The following is a 17,947-nucleotide window of genomic DNA, read 5'->3' on the forward strand; positions in this document are numbered from 1 at the left end:
AATGTCCTATATTGAGTAGGCCTCCCTTGTGCCACCACAACAGATCTGATCATTTGAGGCATGGCCATGGTGTCCAGCACCATGGATCTTATCAATGAGCCTTAGATGTCCATGACTCTGTCCCCAGTTCACCGGTTATCCTTTCTTGGACAACTTTTGGCTGGTACTGACCACTGAATACCAGAATCAGAATCAGAATCTCTTTATTTCACTTTGCACATACAAGGAATTTGTCTTGGTGAGAGCAACACGTATGACAAGTAACAAAAACACAGAACACAGATTATTTACAGTATTAAACTAAAGGAAAATTACACTAAACAATAAATAGGATAGGGGATAAATTAAAAAAAGAAAAAGTACTAAGGGTAACAAGAGCTGAAGAAGCTGAGAGATGTGAAACAGATTTAGTTGAAAAATAATGTATGTAGAAAGTTACAGATGACCTGAATATTTACAGAAAGAGAGAGGACATCTGTACAGGTGTGCAAAAAAACCCCATAAGACCTGCCTGATGGTTTGGAGATGGTTTCTGACTCAGTCGGCTAGCCATCACAGTTTGGCCCTTGCCGAAGTGTTTGAGATTCTTATGCTTGCTCATTGTTCTTGCTTTTAACACATCACCTTCAAGAACTGACTCTTCATTCACTGTCTAATATGTAGATCCTTGACTGATGCCACTGTGGATGTCCTGACTGCTGGATGGATCTGACTTGGAAATGGCTAAATTGGGGGGGGGGGGGATAGAATATATGATAAGAAGTTGAACTCATGATTACAGGACCAAGTCTTTATCTTATTGGAACCTTTTATAGCACTTACTCCATTACTGCTGACAGCAATGAAGACTGCGATACAGTGTAGGTCTGAGAGTTGCCGTGTTTTGTCTCCTCCTGCAGGTGGTCTACGCCCCGCAGTCTCGGGAACGCTTCAGCGCACCCTCCTTCATGCAGCGCGAGCGCTTCAGCCGCTTCCAGCCCACCTACCCGTACCTGCAGCACCAGATCGACCTGCCGCCCACTATCTCTCTGTCGGATGGCGAGGAGCCGCCGCCCTACCAGGGCCCGTGCACCCTGCAGCTGAGGGACCCCGAGCAGCAGCTGGAGCTGAACCGCGAGTCGGTCCGCGCACCACCTAACCGCACCGTCTTCGACAGCGAACTGATCGACGCCCCGCGCCCCCCCAGCAGCAACTCTGGCATCAGTGCCGCCAACTCCAGCACCCACGGCCGCATGGAGGGGCCCCCGCCCGCATACAGCGAGGTCATGGGTCACTACCCGGGCGCAGCGTTTTTCCTCCACCAGCACAGCAATAACCAGTCCTCCAGCGTCAGCGGCATTCAGACTCCCCCGCCCGTGGGCAGGACAGGCCAGGGCAGCCCGCAAAGCACAATAGTCCCAAGCAAGGCCAAGGACATGCAGAGAGGAGAGCTAGTATGAGGTGTGTGGTTATTTTTGTGTGCGTGCGTGCGTATTGGTGTGTATGTGTGTGTGGTTGTGTGCGGGGCTGCCAAACCACACCTTTCCCTTCCCCTGCCTACAAATAAAAGGCGTGGTTGCCCTCTTCACACTCCCACGCACAAAAGAAAAAAAAATCTATCAGTCCTGATTGATTACAAAAAACAAACAACAACAAAAAAAAATGCGAAAAAGCCACATTTACAAAAAGTAACCAAGTGGAGCTACGCTTACAAAATAACCTTGTACTTTCTCTCACTTAAACAAGACGACAGGACATGGTAGAGCTTTGTAGCGCTGTTTTGTACTCGTGTATTACCTTCAAATGAGAGAAAATGATACTAGCACATAAGCCTTTTTTTTGCGCAAAGCACCCACACATCCGGAGGTGTCTGGCGATACAATGGGACGTGGAGTCGAGGAGCATTTTTCCAAGACCAGGATCTGTGCACAATTTAAGATTTTTCGAAATCGAATCGTTGAAATCCAAATCCTAGTGCCAAGGTTTTCCTGTGGGGACTGGCGTGAGGGTATAGACTCACTATTCTACATTCAAATCAAAACACACACAGAAGTTGCACTATCTTTATTGTGGAAAGAGTAGAGGGAATCTGAGCTACATGATTTTACTTGTTTGTTTTGTTGTTTAGTTGTTTTTGTTTTTGTTTTTTTGTTCAGTTTTGTTGTTGTTGTCGTTTTCATTTTGAACAGAAGCTCCAAAATGTGTCTGTGGGAGCAAAAGGGTCTTATCCTGACTTCTGCACAACAGTTACTTGGATCCAGCCTAAAAATTCTCCTTGCCCTTAACCTTTCCCCAAAAAACCCCACAGGTCCTGCTCTCTCAGTCCTAATCACAGCCTTGCGGTGATGCTTTCAGACACTTTCATGCCTCTCCAGATGGTCTGGAGGTCAGTTGGATGGCGACAGAATATTAGTTTTACTTAAAGGACGTCACTTTACTAACAGAAATGCTAGTTGTTTTTGTTACATGTGCAGATTTCATGTAGATTTTCTGTGGTTTTTATGTTTCAGAGCAGGTCTAAAACACTTCATTATTGTTTTTTTTTTTGTTGTTTTTTTTCATTCATTGTAGCCGAGTTGATGATGTGTTGATTCTGTCTCTCTTGCTCTCTTCCAGGCTTAAAGTGTACAAAAGAAATGAAGAAAGGTTATTCTGTGAGCAGGGTCATGCTAATCGTAAAGCTAATGTAAAAAAAAAAAAGGTACATCGTAATCAAGAAACAGTAGATCATAATCAAAGTTCTAGCTACAATCCTTTGTACCTATTGCACTTGGCCCGTGAGAGAAAAACCAAAATGGCCGACCATTTCTGTATGTGTGAGCTCTGGTCCCCTGCATCGTTCAGCTTGGACGGAAGCTTCTCTTGGCTTTTCCTTACTTGAAACGATGATGCTGATGCTGCCCATTCATGCACTCCTTCACTTTCAGCCCCTTTCTCACCATAGAAACATGAGAGCGAACAACCAACCTATAGAACCAAACCGCTTATGGCATGCTGTTTGTGTCGGCCTGTGTGTTGTATACATCTCCTAGATAGTAGAACCTGGTTCAAAGACACAGTGAAGCTAAGGGCTAATGTGAGGGTTACATTTGTTCTGATTTTTGTTCGGTTTTCGTTCTTTGATATCTTCTTGACCCTGCCTTACTCTGCTCATGTTGCCTTTTCTCACTCTGTCATCAGGCAGTGTTAACCAGACCCCAGCACCAGCGTCTGCCCAGTGCGCTTCCCTCCGTACTCCGCCCTAAGCACTTGCCTTCTCCAGTGAGAGAGTGGTGATCTAACATCAGCTCTTTTTCCTGTCCTTCCAATGTAATAGCACTCATCATGCAGTTTTGGCAAAAAAAACAACTCTCAGATTGGCACTTTCAGATGTTTTGAGACCTGCAGACCTCCCGGCTGATCTGTCCTAACGCAGGCTCGGTAGATCGTCGTCTCAGAACATCGCTAATCTACTAAATTTCTCTATTTGTTTTTTGTTCCCCCAGCTGATTGAATCGAAAAGCACTGAAGAGCAGAACTGATTCAGATCTCAAATATTCAGTCTTTTTTTTTCTTTTTAATTCAGTAGATCTTTGTGCATTTGACCTTCGACATGGTGCTAAATTTAGCTTTAGAAAAGTTTACAGTCTGAGCGACCATAGCTATTCTCTTTAAAACTCATTCAGTCTTCTCCGGACGTTGATTAGTAATCAGAACTGATGAGATATGGATATTTTAAGCTCAGCAAGGCCCATCACATTTAGGGGGCATTGCTCAAAAAGGCCACTTTGAAATAAGAGGAGGTCAGTTAGCCTGCCAGGAGGAGTTTTGACTCTGGCCTGTTGGAGAATTCCCTCTTCAACAGGACCCATAGGTACTTTTGCCTTCAAGTGCAGCACGCATCCCTTTAACATGGAAACAAAAGACTGAGAGACTCCTTTCCTAATCCGTTTTTCATGGACCAACGTGACTAATCTGAAGCGTCCGTGATGATGATGTGTGTGTTTGCTTTTGCTTTTAGCTTTTAAACACAAGCTAACAAACCTAGTGACTTCCTTGCTTATCAGCTGTCCTTTTGAGCATCACTGCCCCTTCAATCTAAACATGTGATTGGCTGTCTTTACACTGCGTGTGCGTGTGTGTATATGTGTGTGTGTGTATGTGTGTATACGTCTTTGTTTCGTTTCTGCCGTGTAAAATGAAGATAACATGAGCCGTAAGCTAGTTCTCCAACTGGTCAGCTACAGTAGATTCCGAAGCCTAGATTTACTCAATCTGGCTCTTGACCACAAGCCTTAACAGAGTACAAGTACACTTGGAAGATGCGGTGTGGGTTTAGTGGACACTAGACTTGGCCCAGGCCTGGACTATGGTGTGGTGGATCCTCATTGAGTGTGTAAGTTAGTCTTTTCTGTGTGTGTACATGTTCAAGGCTGGTTCCCTGAACAGAAATGAAGCTGAGGTCTGTACTACATCTCTCCATTGACTGTGTGCTTTAGTCCAGGACTAGGTTCTGGTCAGTGTCCTGCAGTGTTGAGAGGGGTTCCTCTGATCAAGCATTTATGGAAATGGGCAGAGGCACCATCTGCACAATTCAGTAGAGTCAGAGCATTTTTGGGGACAGATTTGAAGTAGCTGTTTGGATTAAATTGGCTAATTAGGACAATTCCTCATAAAACACTCTTGAAAATGAAGGTGCTTCAGATGGTTCTTTGAGTGGCTGCATAGAAGAACCACTTTTGGTTCTAGAATGGAATGAACCATGTTTGTGATAGAGATGTGTTAAGAACGTTTATACAAAAGGTTCTCGTTGTCACGAACATTCTTATGTTCCAAAAGTGTTTTTTTTTCTGTGACTTTGCTCGAAGAACCTTGTGAAGCTCCCTAGTTTTTAAGAGTGTTGTCCATGGTAATTCTAAACTAGGTTTTAATTAGGGATGGACAATTCAGCTGCAGCAGAGCTGGCCAGGCAGTTGAAACCAAATCCTGGGGAGGATGATTTTTCTTTTTTTATTATTATTTCTTTTTATTTTTTTTTAAACTTGCAGGATCTGAATTTTCCATCTCTAGTTTTAATCTGTGCCTAGAGAACTGACCCTTCACCCAGATTACCATTGAATTTAGATGCTCAAATTTTTATACTGCAATGCCAGCATTTAGTAAGGGCTTACGCCAGCACCCCCACACCTCACACTTTTATTTTATCGTTTGAGGAGGTTCAGATCGGAGGGATGGATGAATGAATGGATGGATTGAGTAGAGAAGCTTGCAAAGAGGGCGAAAGGTCGTCCCCCCCTCCTCCTGTTTAGGAACTGGCTGCTTGGACACTTGAGGCCACACACTGAAGGCGTTCTGGTCAGATCTTCTCTCCCTTCATTTACTCTTCCAAAGAGCTCCCAGAGCTTTTCTTTCATCTCTGCTGTTTAATGCTGCTGCTATCACTGCTGCTGCTGCTGCTGCTTCCGCCAATTGATTTCGTTCTGGCCCGCGCTTGTCGGCACGACCCTTATTCTGGTAATGACCGTCATTTCGCTGTCTCCGCTCGGGCTTCTCCTGCCTCCTTCTCTTCATCTGATTGTTGTCCTTGTTACAAAGAAGTGCTTGTTTTTTTCTGTTGTTTTTTTTTCTTGTACGGAATGAGGCGTTCTGCATGTTGTCCGTATGATGTGAGCTAACTCGGTGCCTATCGTTCACGTTTTGAGCAGACGTAGAAACCCCACTTGCACTCTTCAAGCTCCCACCTTTGGTGTGCCTCACTTCCAACGGTGCTTTTTTCACTGGTCTATCTTTTTCTTGTTTTGTTTGTTTGTTTGTTTGTTTTTTCTTTCTTCTTTTTCTTTTTTGGTCGTTTCCTTCTTCTTTTTTTTGTACGGTGCTGTAAATAACTTGAATATGTTATGCACACATATCCTACCCAATGGGTAGAAAACCACAGAAAAAGACATTGTTAATAATGTAATATAATGTATAGATGGTATAAAAATTTAACACAGTGGTATCAGGTTTGTAAATGCCTACAGTTGTTGAGATGTGCTTTTCTTTTTTTCTTTTTTCTTTTCTGGAGAAAAACAAGGAGAAGGTTTGCAAAACAATACTTAAATATGAATTACAGAATGATTACAAAGTACTACTTATTTTTTTTATGAATAATAACCATATTAACAGTATGAATGGCAGTTGTTCTAGGACGAGAAACATGCTTGAAATAGAATATAATGTTTGTGGGGGGTTTTGTTTGTTTGTTTGTTTTTGTTTGTTTGTTTTTCTTAAATTCTACCCCAAATAACATCGGGCTTGGCAGTAGAATGGTAGAATCGGCATACCAGTAGGAAATTGTGCTACAGGGTGGATTTGACCATAACGTTTACACCCAAACCTTTTCACGTTTACCACAAACACTTTACATCCATGACCCAGTGAAGGCATTAGACGAGCTTAGTTTCCGATGTCAGCAGAATATGTTTGTTCAGTTTCTTACAGTGATTTAACGAAGAATTCGTAAATTGAACATGTCACGATTCTAGCTTGCAGCTTACAGTTAGATTAGACTACTTCACAAAGTGACCGCAACAGCTGTATTCCATAACAAGGGGACAAAAAATACTGGATATATATACCGCTGCTTTTTTGAGTTGAACAGAATTTCTACATTACTGCCTACTAGCAGTGAATCAGGCCAGCATGGGCTGTCATAGTGGATTTATTTCTAGTATAGACAAATTATTGTAGTATAATTTATTGTGATTGAAACAATCCCTACATTCCCCAGGCACCAAAGTTGGAAGCGTGATTAGGACATGCAGCCGCTTCGCTGAAACAGACCTAATGAAAGTGATGTTCCATACAAATGTATAGAAAACACTGAGATTAGGCCAGAGATCTTGACTTTGCTTTGGGGATTGTTGGTTTATCTGTATTGCACAAGAACATCAAGTCACTGTGTAGAATTTTAGAAAGTGTCTAACTTTAGTTTTGAACTTGGAGCCGGTTGCCCAGACCTGGACTAAAAAGATTGATCATTCACAATCGGATCTGCAGTGTAGTGTAAGAACTAGGCTCAATCCATGTCTAGAAAACCGGCTGTCAAATTCCATGCAATTTCATGCTTCCTTGCCTTTCAGTAATCATGAGGTGGCTACATCAACAGTTCTACCATTCATGATCTTGTTTATTTATTCGGGACGCTCTGTATATGTTGGTATGTCGGAACAAAACCTGAATTACGAGAGAGTTACGCTGGGTCTCCACTGTAACGATCTGGTGAGCATGTCCATCATTTATGTAATGGATGATAATGTACATAGCAATGCCATTGTGTGTTTCTCCAATGACCAATGGCAGTTGTCTAGCCTTGAGAGGCCTATGGTGTGGGTGGGTGTGTGGTTGAGTCTGAAACCCCAAAACGCTCTAGACTTTTGTTCCTCGCGTCAGTGTGTTTCGACTGGAGCTGATCAGTGCATCAGTTTTTTTCATCAAAAAGCATCAGATGCTTGCGCACACCACTGCTCCACCGCAGCTTTCCAGCATTATTGGTCAGCACAGGACTGCTTCCATCATGGACTTTGTATCATTTGTTTTTTTTATTTACGAAAAATGTACCCCAGCAGATTTTGTTTTTCTTTATCTGTGTGTATGCACATGTGTGGACTTGTATTTTCCTATATACACGTACATGCATATGCTTATATACACATTAAAAATGTGTATTTTGCCTCTTTTTTTATTTAAGCAATTGTGATGTACTAGGTTCTAGGCCTAAGGTCTGTTACTGCAATACTTTTTCAGAAAAAATGTAAAAGAGAAAAAAAAATGTTGCTCTAAATGCTGTTGTAGTCAAAGATTTTATGCTTGTACTGCTGTGGTCAAACCATAGCAAAACATTAAAACTTAAAAATACTAACCTGTGGTCTGTCCATTGGAATGACTGATTTTGTTCCCCCACAGATTCAGTTGATGAATATTAATCCTATTCATTTACAGCAACCATTTGTTTGTTTGTTGTCTCTCTTACATACCTGTGCTTCAAATGGTGTTTTGAGTGGTGCCATAGAAGAGCCACTTTTGGTACCATAAGGGAACCATGGGGCCTCATTTATCAAGCATCTCAGGGTAAAAATACTAATCTAAGATCTAGGATCTTTCATCAGCTGTCATTAGCAAACCTTAACTGATCTCAGATTTCTCAGTCTTTGAGAAATTTCATAAATATGGACTCCATGTGTGAGCCTAAAGAACCTTTACATCCAGTGATTCTGCACATTAGGTTTGGGCGGTATTCACTTTTTTTACTACCGCAAGTTACGCTAGTAGCGCAGATGGTTCTGTGTTTACGTGGCTTCAGTACAACCTTGACTCTTATTTTAAAACCCAAAAATCAATCAAATGCAAAGTTCGGTTTGCACACAGAGACAAAACGAAGTGAACACTGCACAATTTCCAATCAATCATTTAAAAAGTGTTCAGTCCTCAGTCTGACAACAATCTTAATGTTAAACTAATCTGAATCTGGTTAGCATGAACATAGTTAGCAGGATAACAATCCAGTCAAGAATGACTCAGATGGAGCGACTGCTGTTAAAAAGCTGAATTTAAGGTTTTTTTTCTTCATGGTTTTCTGTAGGTTATCTGTAGCTCCCTCGCTAAGTTTACCCATCTCAGCTACAGATACAAAAAGTATCAGACAACCAAGAGCAACTTACACAAGTGCTGACAATAAAACCTCTGAGACGGCGAAGACGAGCAGCTGGCGTTAGAAGTGACAGAAAGGTGACGTAGGACTCTGCTGTTTGGACTCTAGGCTTAGAAAAGTTCGCTAGCAGGCTAAAGGCCACAGCATTGACCAAATGTCAGCTGAGGCTCAAATCGCACACGCTTAGAGGAAAAATCCTCATACCTGAGATCACAAAGTGGAGTGAATGGTCTTAAGAGTGTTTTCAACTGTTTTCAGGCACATTTAGTAGGCCGATTCATCCAGGTTTGCTTGCTCTCCCTTTTATCTGGAATCCGCTCGTTGCTAAACTTGCAAATACAGTGGGAGTTTTGTCCCCCTACCTGTGTACCGACCATGTTGCCAACTTCTCAGTAAAGAAAGTAGCCATTGGCTGTCATAGAAGTCGCTAAATTTGCCATTTGCTTGTATTTGAAGCTGTAGAATAAAGGAATAAGGTTATGGGAGAGAAAAAAGTCAGTAAAAACACCCTAAATGTGTTAGAACTACAAATGAACTCTGAATAAATGAACGTCTGTTTTTTGGGTTTTTTTTTTTTTTGCCTTTTAAATAGGCTTTCACTTCCAAAAATAACTTCACAACTTTAATGCTTTGTTTAGACCCACATTACATAAATCATTGTTACATATATTACATAGAGTGGGGGGGGAAAGTATTTAGTCAGTCACCACTTGTGCAAGTTCTCCCACTTAAAAAAATGGGAGAGGCCTGTAATTAACATCATAGGTAGACCTCAACTATGAGAGACAAAATGAGAAAAATTCTGAAAATCACATTGTCTGATTTTTAAAGAATTTATTTGCAAATAATGGTGGAAAATAAGTATTTGATCACCTACAAACAAGCAAGATTTCTGGCTGTCACAGACCTGTAACTTCTTCTTGAAGAGGCTTCTCTGTCCTCCACTCATTACCTGTATTAATGGCACCTGTTTGAACTTGTTAACAGTATAAAAGACACCTGCCCACAACCTCAAACAGCCACACTCCAAACTCCACTATGGTGAAGACCAAAGAGCTGTCGAAGGACACCAGAAACAAAACTGTAGACCTGCACCAGGCTGGGAAGACTGAATCTGCAATAGGCAAGCAGCTTGGTGTGAAGAAATCTGCTGTGGGAGCAATAATCAGAAAATGGGAGACCTACTGCTAATCTCCCTCGATCAGGGGCTCCACGCAAGATCTCAGCCCGTGGGGTCAAAATGATCACAAGAGTGCTGAGCAAAAATCCCAGAACCACACGGGGGGACCTAGTGAATGACCTGCAGAAAGCTGGGACCAACGTTACAAAGGCTACCGTCAGTAACACACTACGCCGCCAGGGACTCAGATCTTGCAGTGCCAGACGTGTTCCCCTGCTTAAGCCAGTACCTATCCAGACGCGTCTGAAGTTCGCTAGAGAGCATCTGGATGTTCCGGAAGAGTATTGGGAGAATGTCTTATGGTCAGATGAAACCAGTAGAACTGTTTGGTACAAAACACAACTCGTTGTGTTTAGAGGAGAGTGAATGCTGAGTTGCATCCAAAGAAGACCATACCAACTGTGAAGCATGGGGGTGGCAACATCATGCTTTGGGGCTGTTTCTCTGCAAAGGGACTAGGACGACTGGTCCGTGTACATGAAAGAATGAATGGGGCCATGTATTGTGAGATTTTGAGTGCAAACCTCCTTCCATCAGCAAGGGCATTGAAGATGAAACGTGGCTGGGTCTTTCAGCATGACTATGATCCCAAGCACACTGCCAGGGCAACAAAGGAGTGGCTTCTTAAGAAGCATTTCAAGGTCCTGAAGTGGCTTAACCAGTCTCCAGATCTCAACCCCATAGAAAACCTTTGGAGGGAGTTGAAAGTCTGCCAACAGCCCCAAAACATCACTGCTCTAGAGGAGATCTGCATGGAGGAATGGGCCAACATACCAGCAACGGTGTGTGCCAACCTTGTGAAGACTTACAGAAAACGTTTGACCTCTGTCATTGCCAACAAAGGACATATAACAAAGTATTGAGATGAACTTTTGTTATTGACCAAATACTTATTTTCCACCATTATTTGCAAACAAATTCTTTAAAAATCAGACAATGTGATTTTCTGAATTTTGGGATGAGTTGGGGAGTTTGGGATGAGGTGGGGTGGTGATTGTCCAACACCCTGACCTCATTAACTAGTAGAGACAGTAGAGACAGTTCCTTTAACAAACGTAGGATCAACCCTTGTTTAATACCTTTGATTTTTGATGAAAATGAATGAACAATGTCCTAATACTTTTGTCCAAATAGTGTAAATATCCCAAAACTTGACATACACGGTTGTTCTTTACTTGATTTTAGGGAGGATATTATATTTGTACTCATGTCTGTGTACTGCTTATAGGACATGATTATTACATGTAGATAAATAGATATTATTTCAGCAGAGTTACTTGGATTTTTTAGAGTGTTTTTAGTTTTGAGGGGAGTGAGTGACTGAGACTGTGTGAGTTAAATGCAGTGATTTAGTTTCGTGTCACTCTGAAGAGGTATTTAAACAGGCAGCTTTGGGCATGCGCAGTTCATTTGCAGTAGGGATGTGGAGCAGTGTCGGTCTGCTCTGACTGTGAGACACTGTGTTGTGGGACAGGGCTCACGGCAGCACCCGCTGCTGAGGACAGTAACTGAAAAACGTGTGTTCACCTCAGAGTCTCCAAAAGTCAACTCAGTAACTCCAGCAAAAGTTGCTAGATTTGTCGCTAGTCGCTTAAAAAAAATAACATTAAGCTATACTGTCGCTGAATATAGTGACACAGTATAGACTGACACTAGCTTGACACATCAGACACATTGCAGTTTTGAAATGCTGTCCTCATTTTGCTTCTTTATGGGACCAAAAGTAGTTCTTCTGCAGCATCAATCACAGAACCAGTTGATGCACCTTTATATTTGCCATGTCTGTCATGAACCTCTACTAGGCAGGACTGAATGACACTGCTGGATAAAACAAGAAAAAAAGACACGGTCATGAACGCAGTGGTTTATTCTTTTTCCTACATTGTCTTTACAAATAACTCCACATGCTCACTTTATAGGTAGTATAAATCACACCCTCAGTTCTGACAACCTACAGGTTGCCATGTCTTTCATACAAACTTCTACTTATGGCTTTCGTTTACACATCAGTCTGGATTCAACTATTGGCTAAAAACAGTAAGGTACACAACATTTATGTTCAAAGAAGTGATTTAATATACTGACTTGGCTGTCAAGTAGAAATACAACTCACTCACTTCATTTATTAAAACAAACAAAGACCTGAATTTGGAATCTTAATTAAAAAAAATCACAATTTCAAGTTTTATATCAGTAATACTACATTCAGAACAAGGCCCAGCTTAAGTCAATCTGACCAGTGACTGTTCCTAATAACTTTCCATACAGTTTAAAAAGTATCAGTAGCTGCTGTAAGAAAAGTACCAGCCCTGTGCTGCTAATATAGTAGTATGTTATTTCATATTTTTCAACCTGTTGTGTTGATCACCCACATGGAAAAAAAACTGGTTCCAAACATGATGTGGCCGTGCCATGTTTACAATTACGGCATTTGGCTGACATTCAAATCCAGAGCGGCTTACAGTTAAATCATGTTACACAGGTGGGTGAATGTAGCCCTAGGACTCTTATTAGTGTAGTGAAGTGTGTTGTGGAACGTTTATCTGCCACAGGGACAATGGCAGTGCTTATCACTACACTAACTGTGATAAAGGGGAGTCCTATTCCTACCGATTTATCATTTAAACCGGATCAAATTGTAAGTGTAAACAAGCTTGTCTGCATAACAGACAGTTAACAGTTACTGACGTTTTCAGTTTGAGTCTTATGAAGACACAAATGTCATAAATGAATGAGGATTCAGGACCTCAGTGGATGAAAGTGATTGAATTCCTAGGATTTTGCAACCTTGTGTGTTTCCTCATCTCTCAGCAGCTGCCTGGTCACACCACTGTGAGCACACCACCGTTAATCCATTTTCTTCTGGAAAGACACTTTGTCTTTCGTCTCCTGCAGTTTTTCTGAGAGCTTGTCTTTTGTCTCTTCCATTTTTTCAGTGAAGCGCTCCTTAGTCTCTTCCATTCGCTCTGAGAAGAGCTCTTTGGTTTCTTCCATTTTCTCTGAAAATCGCTCTTTTGTCACCTCCATCTTTTCAGAGAATCTCTCTCTGGTCTCCTCCATTTTGTCTTGCAGATAGTCTTTAACCGGCGGGGGGGTGGAGAAGTAGCCGTGCCTCCGGAGATACTGCACTGACAGAGACGTGCCACCCAGAGTCACTGTGTACCTGGCTGGAGTAGCAAGCTTCAACAAAGACAAAAGGGTATTAAGGCAGGTGGTCAAAACATACAGTGGGACTGCAGATGAAGGCAACTTAAGTCATTTCATAATTCAGAATTGTTCAAGCTCAAGGACATATGAACTCCATTTGGCTGTAGATAAATGTATGAAATGACATATGACAAATGATATTCTATTTTCATTTGATGATTAGTTTTGTCCCCTCAATGATGGATATGCACCTCTGTAACATTAAGGATCGAGTTATAATTAAATTACTATACAGAATTTCATACTGTTCCCAAAATACTTTGTATACACTTACTAAGCACTTTGTGTTATGCAATCTAATTAGTCAACTGTGTGGCAGTATCGCAATGAATATCATGAAGATTTTGGCCAGCAGCTTTAGGTAATGGTTCACAACAACCGTCAGCAAGAGAAGAAAATGTGAATCAGTGATTTTGGGCTGGTTTGAATATTTCTAAGGCTGCTGATCTAATGGGATTTTCAGCACAACAGTTTCTAGAGTTTCCTCAGATGGTGCAATTATGGAAAAACCATCCAGTGAGTAACAGTTCTATGGACGTAACCACCTTGTTGATGAGTGAGGTCAACAGGAAATGGCCAGACTGGACGGAGCTGACAGAAAGGCTGCAGGAACTCTGAGAACCCCTCTGTTTAATAGCAGTGAGCAGAAAAACATCTTCGGATGAACACCACATTCAACCTTGTAGTAGATGGGCTACCACAGCAAAAAACTATTTCGGGTTCCACCTCTGTCAGCCAGGAATGGAAAGCCGTTAGTGCTAGAGTTCAAGAGGGTTTATTGTCGCTGCAACCATATACAAGTAAACAGTGACGCAAAATAATGCTCTTCCAGGAACGTGGTGCAAATGTACAAACATCAAAAAGGAGTACAGTAAATACTAGGGCCAGTAGACTCAAGAAATAGCACTTAGTACTGAGGAGGACAAAGGTGCAGAGATATGGAACATACTTTGACTCAAAATATGCCATAGCCAGCAGCTAGCATATATGATGACAGCAGTTACTGCAAAAGGAGCTTACAGTATTTCTGTTAAATACAGTACTGAGCAGCAAACATTTCCAGTGCAGGGAATGGGTTGGGTCAATCAACAGTCCAGGCTGGTGGAGGTGGTGTAATGGTGTGGGGTTTTCTGGGCACACTTTGCGCCTGTTAATACCCATCAATCACCACTTGAATGCCGCAGACTGTTTAAGTATTGTTGCTGGTAATGTGCATCTCATGATCGTCACGATTTACCCATCTTCTAATGGTTACTTCTAGCATGATGGTGCACCATGTCTCAAAACTGGTTTCATGAACATGACAACGGGAGAACGACAGCATGAAAGCGCTCCAGAAATATCTGCAGGAATTGCGTGATGCAATGTTTCCAACCTCTCTTGAATTCATGAAGCCATGAAGAACTGAAGTGGTCTTGAGAACAAAAGAAGGCCCTACCTAGTATTACCACCTAGTAGTATTTCTAATAAAGTGCTTAGTGAGTGTATACACCAATCAGCCATAACATTAAGTGGAAAACATTGATTATTTTCATCTACAGTGGCATCTGTCAATGGGTGGGATAATAGGATAATATTATAATAGATAGTAGTCAGTTCTTGAAGGTGACGTGTCAAAAGCAAGAAAAATGGTCAAGCATAAGCATCTGAGACACTCTGACTAGGGCCAGACTGTTAGACCTGATATGCAGTGTCCAGCACCTACCAAAACTAGTCCAATGAAAAGGTGACAGGGTCATGGACACGTAAGGCTCATTGATGCGATCCATGGAGGTCCCACACCTCACAACTTACATGACTTAAATTATCTGCTGCTAACGTCTTGGTGCCAGACACCAGAGGACACCTTCAGAAGTCTTGCGGTGTTCATGTCTGAAATGGTCAGATCTGTTATGGCAGGACAAGGTGAACCTCCTCAATATTAGGCAGGTGTTAAGCTAATGTTATGGCTAATTGGCATATACTTACATATAAACATATATAATATTATTTAATCAGAGCAGATATAGGTGTGGGACAAAGATCTACAATTTAGTGCAACAGCACTAAGACTGACCAAACTGCTGAACTTCATAAACTACTATAAATGCAAAGGTAACAAGTTAGTAGGATGAGTGTTAGCAGTGCGTTGTTTTTTTGGTCCGCTGATGATACCTTGTACATGGCGTAGGCTGTGAGTGCATATCCACCCTGTGAGTCTCGCAGAATGCCCACCAATTTGTCAGGCAACCCAATGTACTCCAGAAACGGGACCACGTTCACCCCTCTGAAGAAATGTGGTACATAAAGGGTGAGGCACACATGTTTTGAAAGAACACACTTTAATAACACTGTTAGAAGATTATGCTTTTAAGGATAGAGGCTGAAGGTACTTTGCTTTTTATGGCATGCTGACTAAAGTTGTACCCTGGATTTGTTTACAGTCCTGACGACCGTGAAGTGTGTCTGAATTAGAGAGGCTCAGACAGACTTTACACAGAAAAACTGCTCTGCCAAGCTGCCCTTAAAGCAACTTAAGGAACTTCCTGAGGAGTGTATACACTATACATGCCTATCGCTGTATGTGGATCCTCGATTTTAGGAATGGAATCATTTAATTTGATCATTCCAGGCCTTAAAAAAGTAATCAATTCATTTCTGTGCAGGCATTGTTGCCTGAGGAGCTGATGGTGGTTTAGAGAGTCACATGGATAACCTCCTCTCCACCAGAACAACAGTGTACACAATAGGTGCCAATTTACTACAATATGCTACGTATAACAATACCATTAACCTGACGTCATTCTGAATTAACTCTAATGTGAAGAGAAAAGGAAAGTTGCTTACTTCGTTGCAGCGTAGTAAAAAGCCCCAAACCACACTGAGGAGGTGACGAGGTGTACAGGCACCATGACTTTGCCGTACTGTTTAAATGTCTTCTTAAACCTCTGGTAGAGGCTAATGGATTTGTCCTGCAGAGGATCAACCTCGGGCTGTGAGGTAGCATCTGATGGCACATCGTTTTTTGCTTCAGGAGGCGTCTTGTGGGAGCTGCTGGTCCTGGCGATGGCAGAGGAACTGAAGCAGCGGAAGGTAAAGCAGTTTATGCGTATGACCTGACTGCTGACAGGCAGCTCCCTCATGTTTAGGTCCAGGCAGCCCGAGCGCAGCTGGACAGCTGCAAGACACAGCACACGCTGCATCTCCTTCCCCTCTAGCTCTGTCAGTTACCTACACAACCTACAGAAATAGAAAGCATGCCATTTAAACAGGGCTTTTCCTGCACAAGCGCACCTGATTCAGTAGATCTCTTACACTGTTAAGAGTAGACGATCCTTGAGGAACGTTTGGAGGTTCTTACATTTGAAACTGTGAAGGAACCTCTTAGGTTCCTTGAAGGTTCCTCAAAGCACGTTTAAGAGGTTCCTTCACAGTTTCAAATGAAAGAACCTCCAAAAGTTCCTAACACTCAACAGTGTAGAGCAGGGAAATCAGCACACTGTCCTACAGCAGTGTAAATGCACCAGTCTCTCCAAGACACATTCGACAACTGAAACCCGTCCCAGTACAGTTATTCCTTCTTTCTTCTCTGTCTCTGTCCTTTATTAAGTACTAATTATGTAAAGCTGCTTTGTGACGACAACAGTTGTAAAAAGCGCTATACAAATAAATTTGACTTGACTTGACTACAACCAATATACCAGTAATAATTGTTGTGCAATGAGCAAATTTGCATATTCTACCCCACACAGCAATCAAGATTTTAGTCTACATGGAGACGCATTCTGACTACCAAGTGTAAATGCAGGTGACCATAATCTTATCAGGACATCCCTGATACTAGTCCCAAAGTAACTAGATGTAAACATGTCTTCTGTATCTGTGCTATGAGATATATATTTCATACAATGTGAGTAATTCAACACGTGAATCCTTGCATTAATGATACACATATACACAACAGCCTTGTTCAAATTGTGTGTACTGCTAAACCCCTACATAAAAAGTAATAAAGTAGTAATCAGGTGGAGTTCATGTTATGATAAACCTGCTGTGTCACTGCTTCCACGTCTCCTCTGGTAGTGAATGCTTAGTCAAACCCTGACCTGACCTGCCCTGCCATGCCTTACCCCACACACCCACGCAGAGCTAATGGGCCTAAGCTTTTTGAGCTTTTGATCCATGAAAATATGACTACAGTTCTAACAATACAAATGAAATATGAGGGATAATAACTTATTAAGCACTACATTATACATTACACTTATTACTGTACGTATTTATAGTGGCTTTAGAAATCCTGAAATGCACTTTTATTAAAAGTCCTTCTGTTGAGCTGGATTCACCTTCAGGCCAAGGGGTGGAGCGTCTGAGGCAGTAAACAAGCTACCAGAATACACGAGCTGATGACAGCCCTCAAATACAGCAAGCGACTGCCATACTACTGTACTCCTGGATCTACTGAACACTGGATCACAGCACTGCTGGTTTAACACTTACACAGAGATCACCGTGAAGAGGGCGTTAGAAATATGGACCGTCTCCTTCACGGTGTGTAGCTAAGTGTTAACGAAGCGACTAACAGGGGATAGCTAATAGCTAGCTAATAGGTTAGAGACGCAAGTAACTAGGACGCTAATATTAGGTGTTAGTGGTCAGTAGGTGGGCCAGCCGCCAGGACAGCGCGGTCTCCCTGCTGTTGAACACACAGAGCTGCGTTAGCTAGCCCACTAACGCGTGCTACAAAGCCACGCTGCTACACCGCAGAGTCGCCAAAACGTGAAAAACACAAACGCGTCAAATGAAAGCGAGAACTCACCAGACATGCAGCTCGAAGCCGTGCTTGCATTCAGATGGTGCGTACTAACGAAGTCTGCTGTCCACGCTGCGCGCCATGCCTCTATCACCTCCTGGCATGTAAACTTTTTTTCCAG

At 42.2% G+C, this 17,947-nt stretch overlaps 2 protein-coding genes across 3 annotated transcripts in view; one reads left to right on the forward strand and one right to left on the reverse strand.

The window, feature by feature from the left end:
* The window catches only part of ldlrad4b (low density lipoprotein receptor class A domain containing 4b), a 78,481-nt gene extending 70,664 nt beyond the window's left edge, over positions 1–7,817 (forward strand). For both annotated transcript variants that reach the window (XM_072679504.1, XM_072679505.1), the window contains one exon: positions 900–7,817. In XM_072679504.1, coding sequence (XP_072535605.1) covers positions 900–1,439 — 540 coding nt within the window. In that variant the 3' untranslated portion in view covers positions 1,440–7,817. The remainder of the gene's footprint in view (positions 1–899) is intronic.
* A 3,862-nt stretch (positions 7,818–11,679) lies between these two features.
* Positions 11,680–17,947, reverse strand: fam210ab (family with sequence similarity 210 member Ab). The gene is made up of 4 exons (XM_072678755.1): positions 17,833–17,947; positions 15,861–16,253; positions 15,189–15,300; positions 11,680–13,007 (listed from the first exon to the last, which is right to left on the reverse strand). Exons 2-4 carry the CDS (start codon positions 16,214–16,216, stop codon positions 12,675–12,677), a joined length of 801 nt encoding a protein of 266 aa, XP_072534856.1. The 5' UTR covers positions 16,217–16,253; positions 17,833–17,947; the 3' UTR covers positions 11,680–12,674.

This window comes from Salminus brasiliensis, chromosome 5, assembly GCF_030463535.1.
Source record: "Salminus brasiliensis chromosome 5, fSalBra1.hap2, whole genome shotgun sequence".
NCBI classification, from domain to species: domain Eukaryota; kingdom Metazoa; phylum Chordata; class Actinopteri; order Characiformes; family Bryconidae; genus Salminus; species Salminus brasiliensis.